General features: G+C 41.0%; 1 protein-coding gene across 4 annotated transcripts in view; it reads right to left on the minus strand.

Moving 5' to 3' along the window:
* Positions 1 to 4,557: 4,557 nt before the first annotated feature.
* Positions 4,558 to 16,532, minus strand: part of pik3cb.S (phosphatidylinositol-4,5-bisphosphate 3-kinase catalytic subunit beta S homeolog) — a 108,556-nt gene continuing 96,581 nt past the window's right edge. For all 4 annotated transcript variants that reach the window (XM_018265866.2, XM_018265867.2, XM_018265869.2 and 1 more), the window contains 6 exons: positions 14,771 to 14,849; positions 12,909 to 13,076; positions 11,969 to 12,092; positions 8,967 to 9,112; positions 8,185 to 8,317; positions 4,558 to 7,134 (listed from right to left, as the gene is read on the minus strand). In XM_018265866.2, coding sequence (XP_018121355.1) covers positions 6,997 to 7,134; positions 8,185 to 8,317; positions 8,967 to 9,112; positions 11,969 to 12,092; positions 12,909 to 13,076; positions 14,771 to 14,849 — 788 coding nt within the window. In that variant the 3' untranslated portion in view covers positions 4,558 to 6,996. The remainder of the gene's footprint in view (positions 7,135 to 8,184; positions 8,318 to 8,966; positions 9,113 to 11,968; positions 12,093 to 12,908; positions 13,077 to 14,770; positions 14,850 to 16,532) is intronic.

A 16,532-nucleotide genomic window follows, 5' to 3' on the forward strand; every position in this document is an offset into this window, starting at 1 on the left:
CCATATTTGGTGTCAAAACAATCCTAATAGTGTGTTGTCACTCTTAAATGTTTGTAGTAGTCTCGGAATGCTGCTCCACATTATGGAAAAATTCTTATCTCGAACAGCCCAGCTCTCAAGCATTCTGGAAAATAGATCCCAGATAGACAGTAGTGATGACTCAGTTACAAAAGGAAATTAAATGCCTAAAAGCAATTACCATAAGAATTGTTATTAAAGGGATACTGTCATGGGAAAAAAAAATTCCAAAATGAATCAGTTAATAGTGCTGCTCCAGCAGAATTCTGCACTGAAATCCATTTCAAACAGATTTTTTTGTATTCAATTTTGAATTCTGACATGGGGCTAGACATTTTGTCAATTTCCCAGCTGCCCCAAGTCATGTGACTTGTGCTCTGATAAACTTCAATCACTCTTTACTGCTGTACTGCAAGTTGGAGTGATATCACCCCCCCTCCCTTTTCCCCCAGCAGCCAAACAAAAGAACAATGGGAAGGTAACCAGATAGCAGCTCCCTAACACAAGATAACAGCTGCCTTGGAGATCTAAGAACAATGCACGAACATAGAGAGCTCAACCCAATCCCAAGAAAACACTTGTTGTTAGTGTAGGGTGCTTATCTGGAAGACCCTTCCCTCGCATAAGGGTCAGTGGGTAAATAAAAGAAATTCAGATGCACACCTGTTAGTTGCAATTGAGGCTTGATGAGGCTTGATAAAAGACCCGGAGGGGTCCGAAACGTTGGCCCTTTGTGATGTATATTTTGGGCTTCAAATAAATCAGTTTGGACACAATTGCAACTAACAGGTGTGCATCCGAATTTCTTTTGGTAGATCTAAGAACAACACTCAATAGTAAAAACCCATGTCCCACTGAGACACATTCAGTTACATTGAGAAGGAAAAACAGCAGCCTGCCAGAAAGCATTTCTCTCCTAAAGTGCTGGCACAAGTCACATGACCAGGGGCAGCTGGGAAATTTACAAAATGTCTAGCCCCATGTCAGATTTCAAAATTGAATATAAAAAAATCTGTTTGCTCTTTTGAGAAATGGATTTCAGGGCAGAATTCTGCTGGAGTAGCACTATTAACTGATGCGTTTTGAATAAAACATGTTTTCCGATGACAGGATCCCTTTGAGGTGGCTTTTTAAAAGGTATTACAGCAGAACCGCAATTTTATGTACCGGTATTTTACATTTTCCCACATATTAGATTTTCCACAGGGCAGTTAATTATGAGCCCCCCGTCTACCTTTGAACAAACAAACCCCTCCCTTTACTAAGCAGCAGCCTTGGAATTGCTCATTATGGGGGGCTTCTCAGTGGACTGGTGAATCGTTTTATCTGCCCCGTGAAGTTCTTTGGAAGTGCTTAAATGAAACTGTTTTAATATATTTTAGTGGAAGAAATACAGAAACCATAGATATCGCTAAATTAAAACAATAGGCAAAATGTACATGCAGCACAAGTCACATTCATCCAGGTCATGTTGAATAGGGGTGTATACTGTCCCTTCGAAAGATTCTTCAGGACAGTCTCAAAAAAATAAGACTGCATATAAAGGCTATACCCTCGAGCACAAAGTAATGTAAATGGTTCTGAGTGTTCGTCTGGGCTGTGGGTGGAGGCCGTATAGAACGTCAGAAGCTTACATTACTGATTCCGGAAGCATCTCCTAACACTTATCTGCTCAGTTCTGACATCTAAAGCGAAATAAGGCTGAACAAAGAAGTGTGAAGTGATACAGGTATGGGACCTGTTATCCAGAATGCTTCGGACCTGGGGTTTTCAGGATAACGGATCTTTCCGTAATTTGGCTCTTCATGCCTTAAGTCTACTAGAAATTCATTTAAACATTAACCCAATAGGCTGGTTTTGCTTCCAATAAGGATTAATTATATCTTAGTTGGGATCAAGTACAAGGTACTGTTTTATTATTACAGAGGAAAAGGAAATCATTTTTAAAAATTTGGATTAGTTGGATAAAATTGAGTCTATGGGAGACAGCCATTCTGTAATTCAGAGCTTTCGGGACATCGGGTTTCCGGATAAGGGATCCTATACCTGTACTTCCTATAGTAATCTGAAGATCTGTCTGGCCTGTGCCCAAATTCAACATTAGGGGGCACTCATGATACACATATATGATATTAGCAATATTCTACTGATAACATAGAAAATAATGGAAACTCAGAAGTCAATTATCCTGCTGAAACAGAAACAGTGCAATGAGTAGAAGGGTACACCTGCAGCCGTCTGTTTTGTGTAAAAAAAAAACAAACATGTTTTTTTTAAAAATTTATTAAAATGTATTAACTTTTTAATTATATTTAGATACATTCAAATGCTGACAAGGTAATCATGAATTTAACACCATCAGCGAACAATAGAGCCTCTTTATATTCCCTGTGAAGAGACGGAGAGCTTTGCACTTCAGGCTGGGTGTAACTATTAAATATTATATACAGCAGTAAAAATGAAGCTTACAGAAACAGAGAAGAAAACAAGGGTGAAAACTAAGTGACAAGCAGTGTTTGGCCAATTTCTGCAGATTATTCAGTTTTATGTGCTACAATTTTTGAGCTCAGATTCTAGTTCTTCACTGATCCATTGCTCATTAGCATGCCAGTGACTTGGCACCACTGAGACAATACATTTGTTTGGCAGCATATAATGGCCCTAGGGATGACTATGGTCCCAGGTCTAGATAACAAAATATGCCATAGTTCGAGGTTCTGGAAGGGCAAATGGTGGTTTATTGGCTTAAAATGGTAGACATCATTCCACTTTTTTCAGTTCGGTTGTTTTAAAGGGCATGTAAAGGCAAAAAAATAAAATCCCATTTTTTACATTCTTTAATTAAAAAGAAACCTATCTCCAATATACTTTAATTAAAAAATGTGTACCGTTTTTATAAGAAACCTGACTATATGCAGTGAAATTCTCCCTTCATTTACTGCTGTGGATAGGAATTGTCAGACGGTCCCTAACTGCTGAGCAGGGAAACAATCAGACTTATGAACAGCAGGGAGGGCCCCCGCCTTACTTCCCAGCCATGCAGAACTCAAGAAGCTTAGTTTATGATGATCCCTAAGCAGCCCAGACCACACTGAGCATGTGCACAGTCTTAGTCTTGCAAACAAAGTTACAAGATGGTGACCCCCTGTAGCCAACTTTGAAAGCATAAATTATTTGTTTGATTAGGCTTGTGGTGCAGTAAGTTCATGTTTATATTTAGTATACAAAATACAGCATTTGTAGCCTTATTCTATTTTAGACTTTACATGCCCTTTAAATTGTTCACCATAAACAAAAGACTTTTTTTCAATTGCTTTCCATCTTTTACAGATTTCCCAAAATTTAAGTTTGTGGAGTGGAACTCCACAAAAACAAACTTTTTGAAAAGTAAACATAATTTCAAGCAAGTTTGCAATATACATCATTAAAAAAATATGCAGACTTTTCATGATTTTTAATGGTTTCTGACAGTTCCCTAAGCCTAGCCCCCTGCTCTCCTGCTGATCTGTCTGACTACTTTGCTGAGCTGGCCGACTATTGTTACTTTGTATCAGCAGCCATCTGTCCTCAGCCTGCATCCTCCAAATCCCACAATTCCCTGAACATGTGATTTCATTAAGGAAAGGAACATTACAGTGCAATGCATTGTGGGTTATGTAGTTCCTGCATGCTGTCTGTAAGCTGTGGAGAAGTTTTTACAATTTGTAACATCAGTGTTTAGTCCCTCCTTCCCTGCCAGGATTTCAAATGATGCTGAAAGAGAAGAACTGTTAAACAGCTGAATTCCAGCATAGAAAATGGCATTTATTCATACTTTTTGAAGAAACAGGTAACTGTGAGGGGTATATTAGAAGTTTCTGTGTTATGTGGGCCTCATCAGATTTTGGTTTGGAAGGCCGAGTTCCCCTTTAAAGTTTCAGTCTAAGTCTGGCAGCTTAGTGATCCATAAGAAATGTATCAACTAGTGATGTGCTGGCTGAAACCCGTGGGTCAGGTGGGTTCGGCCTGACCTCGGTATACCTCTTGAGGGTCATGGGCCGGTACAGGTTGAGCTCTAACACCTGCGACTTTACACTGCACGGTTTAGGATCGGGTGGGGGTTGAGTTTTTCCTGACCTACACATCACTAGTATCAACTGAATGTATGGATTGAAAACAGTAAAAGATTTCTCAACCCCCCCTCCCAGAGCTGCTTTAGAAGGTGAAAAATTCAACTTTACACTTCAATATTAGAAAACCGTTCACACATAGAAAGTAATTGGAAAAAGTCTTTATTTCTGGTGAACTTTCTGAAAACAACTTGAACTGAAAAAAAGTGTTTGAAGCTGAACAACCCCTTTAACGGCTTGTTAAGATAGTTAAAGGGATACCGCTACCTCCCCCTGGCACTGATTTAAAGGACAAGGTGAGTCCGATTCATTGAAGGGTACCAGTTTAAAGGAAAACTATACCCCCCCAAAATGAAAACTTGAGCAACAGATAGTTTAAATAAAATTAAGTGGCATATGAAAGAATCTTTTCACTGGGCTTGGATTTTTGCAGGGGGTCATGGGGCTTACATGGAAGTGCAGCACTGAAATAAAAAGGGTTAGTGATTATATTCACCCTGGGGGGGGGGGGGTACCCTGACTTTCCTTGTCCTTTACTGTCCTTTATTTATGTTGGCCAGTGACACGTCTGTGACCTAAGGTTGATGCAAGTCTAGGTGTTGGAAACAAAATCTGATAGTCCTACAGGCTATTAGACCTTTGCCCTGCCCCTCAAGGCCTCAAGTCACTCTTGGGAAACAGGTGACAAAAATATGGAGGGCAGGGTTATTCCTGTTTTCAAGATGAAAATACATTTCATGCCCATTCTCTTTCCTTGCTGAATTAATGCCTCCCATAACATAAATTCTAGTGCCCTAGCATGGTGTTTTTTTTTTTTATCACAAAAGCATATCAGCGATTTTGGACTTTGTTCTGACCCTGATTGTGGGGACTTATAGACATGACACCTGAAAAAGTGCACCGGTAACAGGTTGATCAATAATGCGTAGAGTATCCCTTTAACAATCTAAAGACTGAATTGCTATTTTCCAGTGTCAATGGCCAATAAAGAAATGAGTATTATATATACATGGTATATAAATTGCATAACAAGCACTTTTGCATCGGAGACAACTTTGGATATTTTCTGGCCATTGTTATGCCATGTTATTAGCAAGGACAAAATACAGTGGGTAAAATGCCTGAAATTGTTGTATATGTCATTACCTTTTATCATGGTAAAAATATAAACACTGTTTATATTATTATATAAATTGCTGAGTGATAAATTGTGACAGTGTCTCCTCTTTATCCCCTAAGTTGTGCATTTGCAAGCAATAACAGCACACTGGGCTGCACAACCTCATTTCATTTCAAAGGGAAACTAAAATAATATAAAGGGGAACCTTTGTCCAATAGATGGCGCTAACATTATCTCCCCATAACAAATCTCACACCGGCATTTGCACAGAATCTGTTTATTCAGAGTCTGATAGGAAAGGCCCCATTATCCCTCTTTACAGTGTAAAATAATTCAACTACATTCTTGATAAAACAGCGGCTCAGTCAGTTTTCCTATACATATAGATAAGATCCAGTGTAAAGACATGGGTGCAACAGAATACCAGGCAGAATGTGCGGACATAAACCTGCAGAAAAGGGCACATCATTTGCTCCATAGGTGTCCCAAGGAAAATCTTTTTTTTTTTAGTCGGATTAACCCAGAATGTTAATAAATACAAGAAACGTTGCAGCTCCAGTGGCAGTTACCTTTTTCCTTTAAAAAAACAAATTGAATAAATACCACTTTCTTCTCACTCATACCTTGCTTTTTATTTATGAGGAAACTCTATTACCTGATCCGTCACACTGCACTCAACTATCCCATAGAAATTAACAGGCGTTCGCATCCATCCATCTAGTTGCAGCTGAGGGTGCTCAGTCCGCTGCATTGCACACTGTTGTCAAGTATCGGTAGATCTTTACAGTCTGGTCTAGGAAGCAAAATGGAATGTATACCTGTCTCTGTGAAGTCGTGCCCCATCCCGGCTCTGTTTTAGCCCCTGTTGCTCAGTAATCCACAAAGTGACACAAATACTGAGAAAAGGACCATTTACACACAACCACTGCCGAGTGTGAAAAAGTCCCTGCCTACACAATCGGCCCCCACTGCTTACAGCAAGAGTCTGCTGCCAGGAGGGTAGCATCATATTGAATTTACTGAGTACCGATAGACTTGCAGAGTACATTCTCTATACAACACAGCCACTCACTGTCATTCAAAGTGCTGTGCTTCTATGCTCAAAACAGTAGCGACGTCCCACAGAATGCGCCGTCCCTCTCCGGTACCGAAGTGGCAACTGGAAGACACTGTGGGACAACAACAGATGGCATCACAGTATATAAAGGGAAGTGCAATGCTAAAAAGATTACAGAGAATGCAGGAAGACAGCAAATAAGAGGAAAAAAAACTTTGATGAACCTGCTTCCCATCACTTCCAAGCTTAGAGCCGATCGATGAGTTCTGCCTCATAAGCACAAAAATAGATAGGAAAAATAAATATCATTAGAAGGCTCAAGTCAAGTGTATCACAGTAGAAAGTGTGCAACACCGGAGCCTTGGAGAGGCACCAGCCTGAACATCGGTGCTTTCCTTTAATTTAAAACATTGCAGTGATATCCAGCATTGGAAACGCACAAAAGGCAACAAAATTGCAGTGGCTATTTTATGGATTCCTCTCCTCCTGGTCCTTAACAGCCAGTTATCTTCAATTGGAACACATAGATACACGCAAAACATTAAAGTGGCAGTAAGGGACCAGTCCGTGGTACGTACACATGCGGAGATAACAGCACTCAATGCTTATCAGCCATTGCATTCATGTACTAGAGACATAACATGTCCCCACAGACGGTTCTATGGAAAAGGCTTAGACAGTGACCGGATCCGCTAAGCCTTGTAATCTTTACGCATCGTGTGAGCCATCCAGTTAACTTTGGTTGTCCAGCTTTCCTTTAGGGCCTCATCAAACTTCTGGCGGAATTGCTTAAGTGCTTCTTCCTCTGTCTTGCCGAGGGCAAGGGAGTCCTGAAAAGATAAAAGGAACAAAGGTTCATTTAAGGTTACGTGTGAAAATTGAATGAATAAAAGGACTGATTGTTAGAAAAGGATATTATGTTGTTAAAGACAAACTTAAGGTGAAAAGGGGATAAGGAACAAGAAAGGGGAACAGTCTATGCCATAGGAACGAGGTCCACAACCTTTTTTTTAACCTCTGAGCCACATTCAAATATAGAGAGAGAGTTGGGGAGCAACACAAGCATGGAAAAACTACCTGGGGGTGCCAAATAAGAGCTGTGATTGGCAATTTGGAAGCCCCTAAGTGGACTTGAAGTCTACAGGAGGCTCTATTTGGCAGTACATCTGCAACCAAAACTGCAGGTGTACTGCCAAAACAAGTCTGGAATTAAAAAATGAGCACCTGCTTTGAGGCCACTGAGAAAACATTTAAGAAGTTGGTGAGCAACATGTTTCTCACGTACCACTGGTTGGGGATCACTGTTAGAGTGAAAGGGGTACCATTCAAGCATGCCATTGGCAACCCCCCACACAAGGGCCAAAAAGCTGCTAATTAGGTCTGGAGGGACCAAGGACTCTTTTATAAGCCTGTGCGTGGTCAGCTTTGGTTTAGTTATACAGATTATTGTGGTTTAAGTAATAAAGAAGAAAACAGGTAACACAAAGGGTTGTAATGGCAGACAACCTACAATTTTTTCTCAAAGGAAAACTGCAAATATAATGGGTAAATGTGCTCTGATTCCTTCATGTTATAGTCAGGGAAAATAAGAACTGGCCAAAGAATTATGGGACATTTCTTGCAATAGAACCACAAAAAGAGTCATCACACATCACAAAGCAAAAGTTGTTTAATACCAGCTGAGGGAATACAAAAAAATCTTGCAATTATAAAATATATATAAGAGAATAGCCTCGCTGAACCTCTGCAATTGATTTTCCCAGCTGCTTGGAATGTGTATTGCCCTCTGACAGATCTATAGCAGCGTGCCTTGCACTATATCTGCCAGAAGGGAATCAATTCTGGAACACAGCTTAGAGATACTATGGGACTTACAATACCTTGACATACTGGATGTCTTTAACAGAACTCAGCTCAGGGAGTCCAGCTGTCAGCATTAGTGCAAACAGAGTAATGATGAGGTTTCCATTCCTGCGCAGGATTAAGTAGGCTTCCTCACAGCACTGCCGAAACCTGCAAAGTAAGACTGAGGAGTTGGAACAGAAGAACCTGATATATCAGAGACTTAAGAGGCAACTAAACAACCTAGACCGTGATTATGCGCAAAAGTGGTGAGAGAAGATGGGGAAACTATGGTTCCACTTTGTACTTAACATTGTTTATCTGTTACTGACAGAAGCAGGTGCACAATAGGTTGTCCCTCAGTGCCAGGGTCGGACTGGGGGGCCCAGGGCCCACCGGGTCTGTAGCCTCAGCCCTCCCCCCACTATCCCCCGGGCCCCTCAGCCATGAACTGTTCTGACCCTGGTTCTGTGCCTCGTTCCCATCCCCCGCATGCGAGCATGCACGCACGTTCCTACCTTTACTGGTGCTGCAGCGATATCAAAGTGAGTGTAGGAGCAGGTCTGGGCCGGCCGAGGTATCTGTGCCTAAGATACCTCCTGAACTTCACCTCCTGCTCACGCACATGTACGCACACGCATACCAACGTTTTCCGGCGTGGCAGCATGACCAGAGTGAGTGCAGGAGCGGGTCTGGGCTGGCAGGGCCCAAAAGAGTTGGGGCCCACCGGGTTTTTTCCCGGTGTCCCACCGGCCCAGTCTGACCCTGCTCAGTGCCCACTTTATGACAGACTCAAATGTAGTACTGGGGGCAGACTTACCTGCCAAATTTCTCTGTGTTCCCTGGTTTTCCCTGTTGGATCACGTGAATGAAGTCATATGTAAGTATAAAGGGTCCACGCTCCCTCTTAATTTTAAACTTGGATTTGAAGTTCCCCAAAATGTGTCCAAAATCAATGTGAAAAAGCTAAAACAGAAGAAGAAACAGTGTGGTGTTCACTTTCAATGGAATCAAAATAATTTTGCTCATGGAAGCACAACACAAATTTTGAAGCATTATTTCACTCTTTACTTTTCCACATTACTGGTAAATTGCAGTACAGTTAATTTACCCTCCCATCAGACAGACCGCATAGCAAACACTTCCCTCTGAAAACAGCAGTGGTATGGCCTGAAGGTAGGTTTCTTTTTATTTGCTTGCCCTCAGTCCAGATCCGGCAGAGAAAAACACAGAATTGTGGTTGATCAGATACACTATCACCAATGTGAAGTGCACAGCATATTATTCCAAGAAAACCAGGGACCTAAATTACCCCATAGGTCACCCACATCTTATGTCTCATCCCCCCCTTTTGTTTAGAATTGGAGCTTTTGAGAGCAGGGGCCTAATTCCTACTGTTACCCAATGCCTTCTGTTTAGCTGGAAATTCTGTAATTGCCTGACTGTATTACACAGGGACATCCACTCGTTTGCAGATGACGCCAAACGAATGGATATCTCACTGATATGCCCACATTAAGGTTGGTGATATGAGGCTGATCTGATCGTGGGCCCTAGGGTCCAACAATCAGATCAGCATGAAGGCCATATGGGGGATTTTTTACCCTGCATATGGCCAACTTTCGGGCAGATATTGATCGGGGACGCCCGTTGGATTGCCCCACACACGGGCCAATAAGCTTTTATCGGCAGGTGTATGGGGGCCTTAATACTAAACCTTGTATTCTTCCCCTTTGCTCTGCACATCCCTCATTGACAATGGGCCTTCTACTAACCTGCAGTGACTTAGCCAGAACATGGTAGCATATAGTGTCCCTTCAAAAACCCACCAACACCAAAACTTAGTAACTGCATCATTCAAATCCACAAAGCAGTTCCTAATATGTAGTAGAAGTACAAATGTTTTCTTTGAAGCAAATGCATATTTTATTCCATTTGCTAAAATGCAGACTAAGGGCTATACTGATAATGCCTCGAAATGTGCTGTGTGACCAATAAAAGGTTTAGCGTCAAGCTCTGTCTCGTAACCTGGCTCCTATGCAACAGTTGCATGGACTATATTTTTGTTGCACAGCTTTATAATTATGCATTGTTGCACAGCTCCCTCGTGCTACTAAAGTGCTGTTATTTGCTCTAATGCAAGCACCTTTATAAACATGACCCTAAGAGTATATTAAACACCATTTATAAAATAAGAGGTAAAAAAAGGGTCCTGTCCAAAAGTAGCAATTCAGGTATCCAAACGTTAACTAGACTCGTTTCTGGTTTTATTTATTTACTTTTTTTTTTTTGCTATATTGCATTTCTGTGCCATTTTTCACATTTTTTTTAAACATGCCCCTATGTATGAATCTAAATGATGAATATCTTCTTTCTGCCATTGCTCTAAATACTACTGAATGTCAAACAGGGACACTAAAGGGCAGATTTATCAAGGGTTGAATTGAAAATTCGAATTTTCAAACTTTTTATGGTCAAAAAGGTCAAATTCGACTAGGGGGTAATTCAAATTTGATTTAAGTTTTTTTAAAAAAAAATCAAATTAAATTTTCGAGATTTATCATACTCTATTCGCCACCTAAACCCGCTCAATTGCTGTTTAAGTCAATGGGAGAGGTCATGGGGTCAATTTTGAGTTGTTTGCAGCCTTCCTGACATGAATCAAGTTTTTAAAATTCAAATCTAATTCGATTTGAGTTTTTGGGTTGATTCCATTCATCAGAGTTTAAAAAATTTGATTTTATTAATAGATTCTGATTGGTCGAATTTTGAATTTATGGGAGTTTTTAAAAACTCACATGAATTTGAAATTCGACCTTATAAATGTGCCTCTAATAGATCACTAACAGATGGACCTCAGTACCAAATCTCTGAAAGCGACTCTGTCATGATTTTTATGGTGTATTTTTTCTATTTCTAAATTACACTGTTTACACTGCAAATAATTCACTCTACAATATAAAATGTCATTCCTGAACCAGCAAGTGTATTTTTTTTAGTTGTAATATTGGTATGTAGGCTCCATCTCAGGTCATTTTGCCTGGTCACGTGCTTTCAGAAAGAGCCAGCACTTTAGGATGGAACTGCTTTCTGGCAGGCTGTTGTTTCTCCTACTCAATGTAACTGAATGTGTTGCAATGGGACCTGGATTTTACTATTGAGTGCTGTTCTTAGATCTACCAGGCAGCTGTTATCTTGTGTTAGGGAGCTGTTATCAGGTTACCTTCCCATTGTTCTGTTGTTAGGCTGCTGGGGGGAAAAGGAGTGGGGTGATATCACTCCAACTTGCAGTGCAGCAGTAAAGAGTGACTGAAATTTATCAGAGCACAAGTCACATGACTTGGGGCAGCTGGGAAACTGGAAATATGTCTTGCCCCATGTCAGATTTCAAAATTAAATATAAAAAATTCTGTTTGCTCTTTTTAGAAACAGATTTTAGTGCAGAATTCTGCTGGAGCAGCACTATTAACTGATGCGTTTTGGAAAAAATGTTTTTTTCCATGACCGGATCCCTTTAAGGTGGCAAAAATGTCTGGATGTGCGCGAAATGTAGCACTTTCAATCCTGCAGCATTTGGAGTGATGGCAGTTGGAGAGGAGTATTTGGTCTTTATCTGTTCTGCACTTGAGGGCAGCAGCCGACAAAATGCCTTGTGCACTACAAGGCCACACTGTGAACCCACAACTCAATGTGAAAACATAGGCAGTGACTGCAATCTAGTAGGCAAAAAAAACTGGATAGAAATGGATTATTTTCACATAAAGAATTTAAAAAATTCCACAGTATCACTCCTTTTTCTTATGTCTCTTCTTTATCTCTCACCTGCCCAGTCTTCCTAACCATGATGTTGTCATTGTGGCGGTCACCAATTCCAAGCACGTAAGTAGCTACACAGTAGCCAGCACAGGACAAGGTGAATTCCTCAATAGCTCGCTCTAGGTCATCGCTGGAAACAAACATAAAAATAGAGATTTGCTTCACTTTGTCTCTCTCTGTCAGTCTTTGAAGAGTACAGATGTTAGAAATATGCCCACTGGGAAACAAGCACCGATTAGTCAAGCGCAAAGGGGTGCCGGGTAAGCAGGACCGCCATCAGAAATCACAGGGCCCCATATGACAAAATTTCCTAGGCCCCCTGGGCTGCGCCCACCGCAAGCCCCACCTACAGGTCCACCCTCCCCACCCCACAGGTCCGCTTCCCACCACACAGTAAAAAAACAAAAAAAACAAAATTTGATGGCTAGGGTTCCCATATGTTAATAAAAAATAAAAAGATATTGGTGGTCAAGGCCCCCATAAAAAAACATTTGTGGCCAGAGCCCCCCCCCATTAAAAAATATTGGTGGCTAGGAACCCACATGAGAAAAAAAATTGGTGGCCAAAATTAGTGGCCAGGCCCCCCCCCCACATTATAAGAAAATTGGTGGCCAGGGCCCCTTAAACGTCCATGCCTTCCCAAAGTCAGCAGCTCTCAGAAAGACGGGGGGCCCCCCCTACAACTCTCCCCCCTGTCCCCCCCCTGATGCCTGCCCTGAGGGCAAGTGCTGAGGTCTGAGGACATAAATGCCACATGTATCCAGTTCAGGAGCAGGCCTGGACTGGCAATCTGTGGGTTGTGGCAAATGCCAGAGGGGCTGCTGTATGGTTCCATAGAAAGTTACCATATAGTGGGCTGGTAGGGGGCTGTTTGGGCCTCTGTGTACTTGGAATGACAGGGCTTATTTTGACTCCCAGTCCAGGCCTGTTTAGGAGAAAAGCTTACCCAGAATTACATTCCTTGATCCAGTTCAACAAAGCATCTTTATTGAAAGCGGCCGCCGCTGCAAGGTTGCTGCTGTCAAGCTGGATGTCTGCAATAGTATCTGCCGCTGATACAACCTCTATAAAACCACAGCGATCTCCAGTGGCCAAGCAACCATAAGGCACTATCCTGAAAGACACAATAAAAAAAAAAATGAAATGCAAAGACATTTATAAATTCTTATGTTTGCATGCTATAAAGTAGGCATAGACAACCAATGACCCTCCAGAAGATGAACTAGTACTTGCAGCATCCCCTGGCTGCTTTGTTTCCTTTCTCTCTATAAAGCCACAGTTTCCTCAATGTATATTTAAGATGTTTTAGTGAATTTCCTCTAGTGACAGCAAGGGAAAAAGTGATGGAAAAGAAATGTAATCTTCACCTGGCCTCATTTAGATATAGATTGTGGTCTGCACCATATGCATTAGGCATACAGATTAAAGGAACAGTAACATCAAAAAATTAAAATGTTTTAAAGTAATAAAAATATAATGCAGTGTTGCCCTGCACTGGTAAAACTGCTGTGTTTGCTTCAGAAACACTACTATTGTTTATATAAATAAGCTGCTGTGTAGCAATCGGGGCAGCCATTCAAAGCAGAAAACGGTAAGGTTACACAGCAGATAAGCTCTGTATAACATAATGGTGTTATCTGTTATCCACTATTTAACCTGTGCCATTTAGCCTTTTTTCAATCTCCACTATTACTACACAGCATCTTGTTTATATTAACTATAGTAGTGTTTCTGAAGCAAACAGATCAGTTTTACCAGTGAAGGACAACAGTACATTACATTTTTATTCCTTAAAAACACAAATTTTTTGGTGTTACTGTTCCTTTAATCAGCATTCAAATATTATATTAAGCTAGCCATACACGGACCGATAAAAGCTGCAGACAGACCGAGTCAGCAGCTTATTGGACCATGTGTAGGGGCTCCGACGGGCTTTCCTGATCTATATCTGGCTGAAAGACGGCCAGATGACGATTGGGCAGGGTTAAAAATCATGTTGGATCGCAGCCGCATCTATTCGTTGATGCAGTCCCGTATTGGCTATTATATGATCTGATCGTTGGGCCATAGGGACCACCATCGGATCAGCCCGATATTGCCCACCTCAATATGGGCATATCTGAGATAGATCTGCTCGTTTGTCGATCTCTACATGTGTGGCCACCTTTAGCCAGGTTTTGTTAAGGTTGATCAATGCCTTGTATGTTTGTTCATTAGCCCTTACAGCCACAGCCAAAAGGGTTCTTGTCAAATCTCAAGAGCTGCCTAAGAGGAGCGTGCTCCACTGACAACACTGTGCAGGTGACGAGTTAAAGAGTCACGGGGTCATTTGGCTGTACTCTATATCAGTCTGTCCCACCCACGCTGCAATGTTAATGGGCAAGGGGCCAGTTACTTCCTTGCCAGAGACCGAGCGATGACAGTGAAAATCCCCCGCAAGAAAAGACTGTAAAAACATCTTTGTCAGAGAGTCTCTGACAGGAGTCACATGAAGGGCAACTTTTGGAGCAGAGTGATGGGAATATTCAAAAAAAAAGTTTTCCTCCCCTTACGCTGGTATTTTAGGAAGGGTTTATTGTGCCGTCATAAAATATTTCAAATCATATAGGGGTTATTAATCCAACACAGAAAGCCCTATTTATTGAGATATTTAATGAAAATATGCCGAGTACAACTGGTGATGCACTGGCTGAATATTTCTGGTTTAACTTATGTTATTTCTTATTTAGAACGGTTTACTGAATAAACCCCGGAGACAGCAGAAATGCAGATATGCAGGAATGACTGTATTGTATGCACATGGCTTACCTCAGGTCCAATCCGGCCTGCTTCCATAGCATGTCCATCAGCCGCAGCAGCTGAAGTGCCAGCATGTCCTGACGCAGGTCTGTGTGCAGCAACATATACATTCATGTTAAGCCTGTGTCTGCTAAATAACAACTTTATGGAGTGTTACAAGCATAATATTGTAAGGGGTTCTTAAAGGAGATGGAAAGTAGTTTAGCACTTGGGGGTGCCAAATGTTAGGCACACTCAAGTGAATGTATTTACTTACCTGAAACCCCGGGCTGGTGCTCCTATCTGCAAACTGCACCGGCCCGGGGTTATACCAGTGAGCACCACAGATTGATCCTCTTCCTGTTTCTTCTTTCTTCAAAGTTCGGCTTTTCACTCAAATGCACATGCGCAGCCGCACGAAAAAAAGAAGAAGCTGAAAGAGGATCACTCTGTGGTGCTCGCTGGAATAACCCCGGGCTGGTGCAGTTTTCTGCTGATAGGAGCAGGGGCCTGGGGTTTCGGGTAAGTCAATACATTCACTTGGGGGTGCCTAACATTTGGCACCTGCAAGTTGGATACGACTTTCCTTCTCCTTTAAAGCTGCACAGAGGATCAATACAATATAATGGAATATAAATGGCTAATACTTCCTAGTTTAACCAGCAACATTGCATTATTAGTTTATAATGATTTAGTACTGATATTCATCCTGATATAAATGTTTTATATCATACCTCCCAACATTTTGAAAATAAAAAGAGGGACAAAAAAGTTTTGCGCACTTGGCCACACCCATTTTTGTGGCCACACCCCCTAATTACCATGTTTATTTTACACAAGTTGTCAGGTTATAAAAGTTTAAACATATTTCTGTGTTTTTTTTCAGTTATTACAGTTTTACTAAAGAAGGTGAATTGCCCTTTAAGATCTAACAATACCCAAGGGACCTGTTATCTTATATTGTTACTATTACTTATTTCCTTATATTGAAATTGTTACAAAAGTATCTTATAAGCAGAGGTGGCTATTCTGGGCTCTCTGCCAAAATCCAATTGAATTAGAAACATTGTTTCTTTTTCTGGCTGTTCAGTGCAGAGAAAATCAGGACTTTCCAGTAGAAACAAGGGACTGCAGGTTGAGCTGTCAAATGAGGGACTGTCCCTCTAAAAACGGGACAGCTGGGAGGTATGTTATATATGTATTAGGTCATCTATCACACTCTATCATCCCGACAATTGTATATTTATAAAGTTTGGGTAAATAACCACACACAAGCAGGGTTACAAAATTAGGTCTTCTTGAGGCAAAATGTATAATATTTATGGAACCTACTGTAACATGTGAGCTTCAGGGTCTCTCTAATAAATAATCAAGAAATGAGTACCTAGTAAAGAAGCTGAATGGCCACCACACACACACACACATCCTGCTTCTATACATGATATTAGAGCAATCATTAAAATCCTTTAGTGACACAGGTGTGGGATCCGTTATCCAGAAACCCATTATACAGACATCTCCCATAGACTCTATTTTATCCAAATAATCCAGTTTTTTAAAAATGATTTCCTTTTTCTCTGTAATAATAAAACAGTACCTTGTACTTGATCCTGACTAAGATATAATTAATCCTTATTGGAAGCAAATCAGGCCTATTGGGTTTATTTAATGTTTATATGATATTCTAGTAGACTTAAAGGAGAAGGAAAGCTACCCAAGCAGTTTTTTGCCAATAGATTAGCCACTATAGTGCAAGCTATAGCACTATATTTGTTCTGTAGAATGTCAAGTC

This window comes from Xenopus laevis, chromosome 5S, assembly GCF_017654675.1.
Source record: "Xenopus laevis strain J_2021 chromosome 5S, Xenopus_laevis_v10.1, whole genome shotgun sequence".
Lineage (NCBI taxonomy): Eukaryota > Metazoa > Chordata > Amphibia > Anura > Pipidae > Xenopus > Xenopus laevis.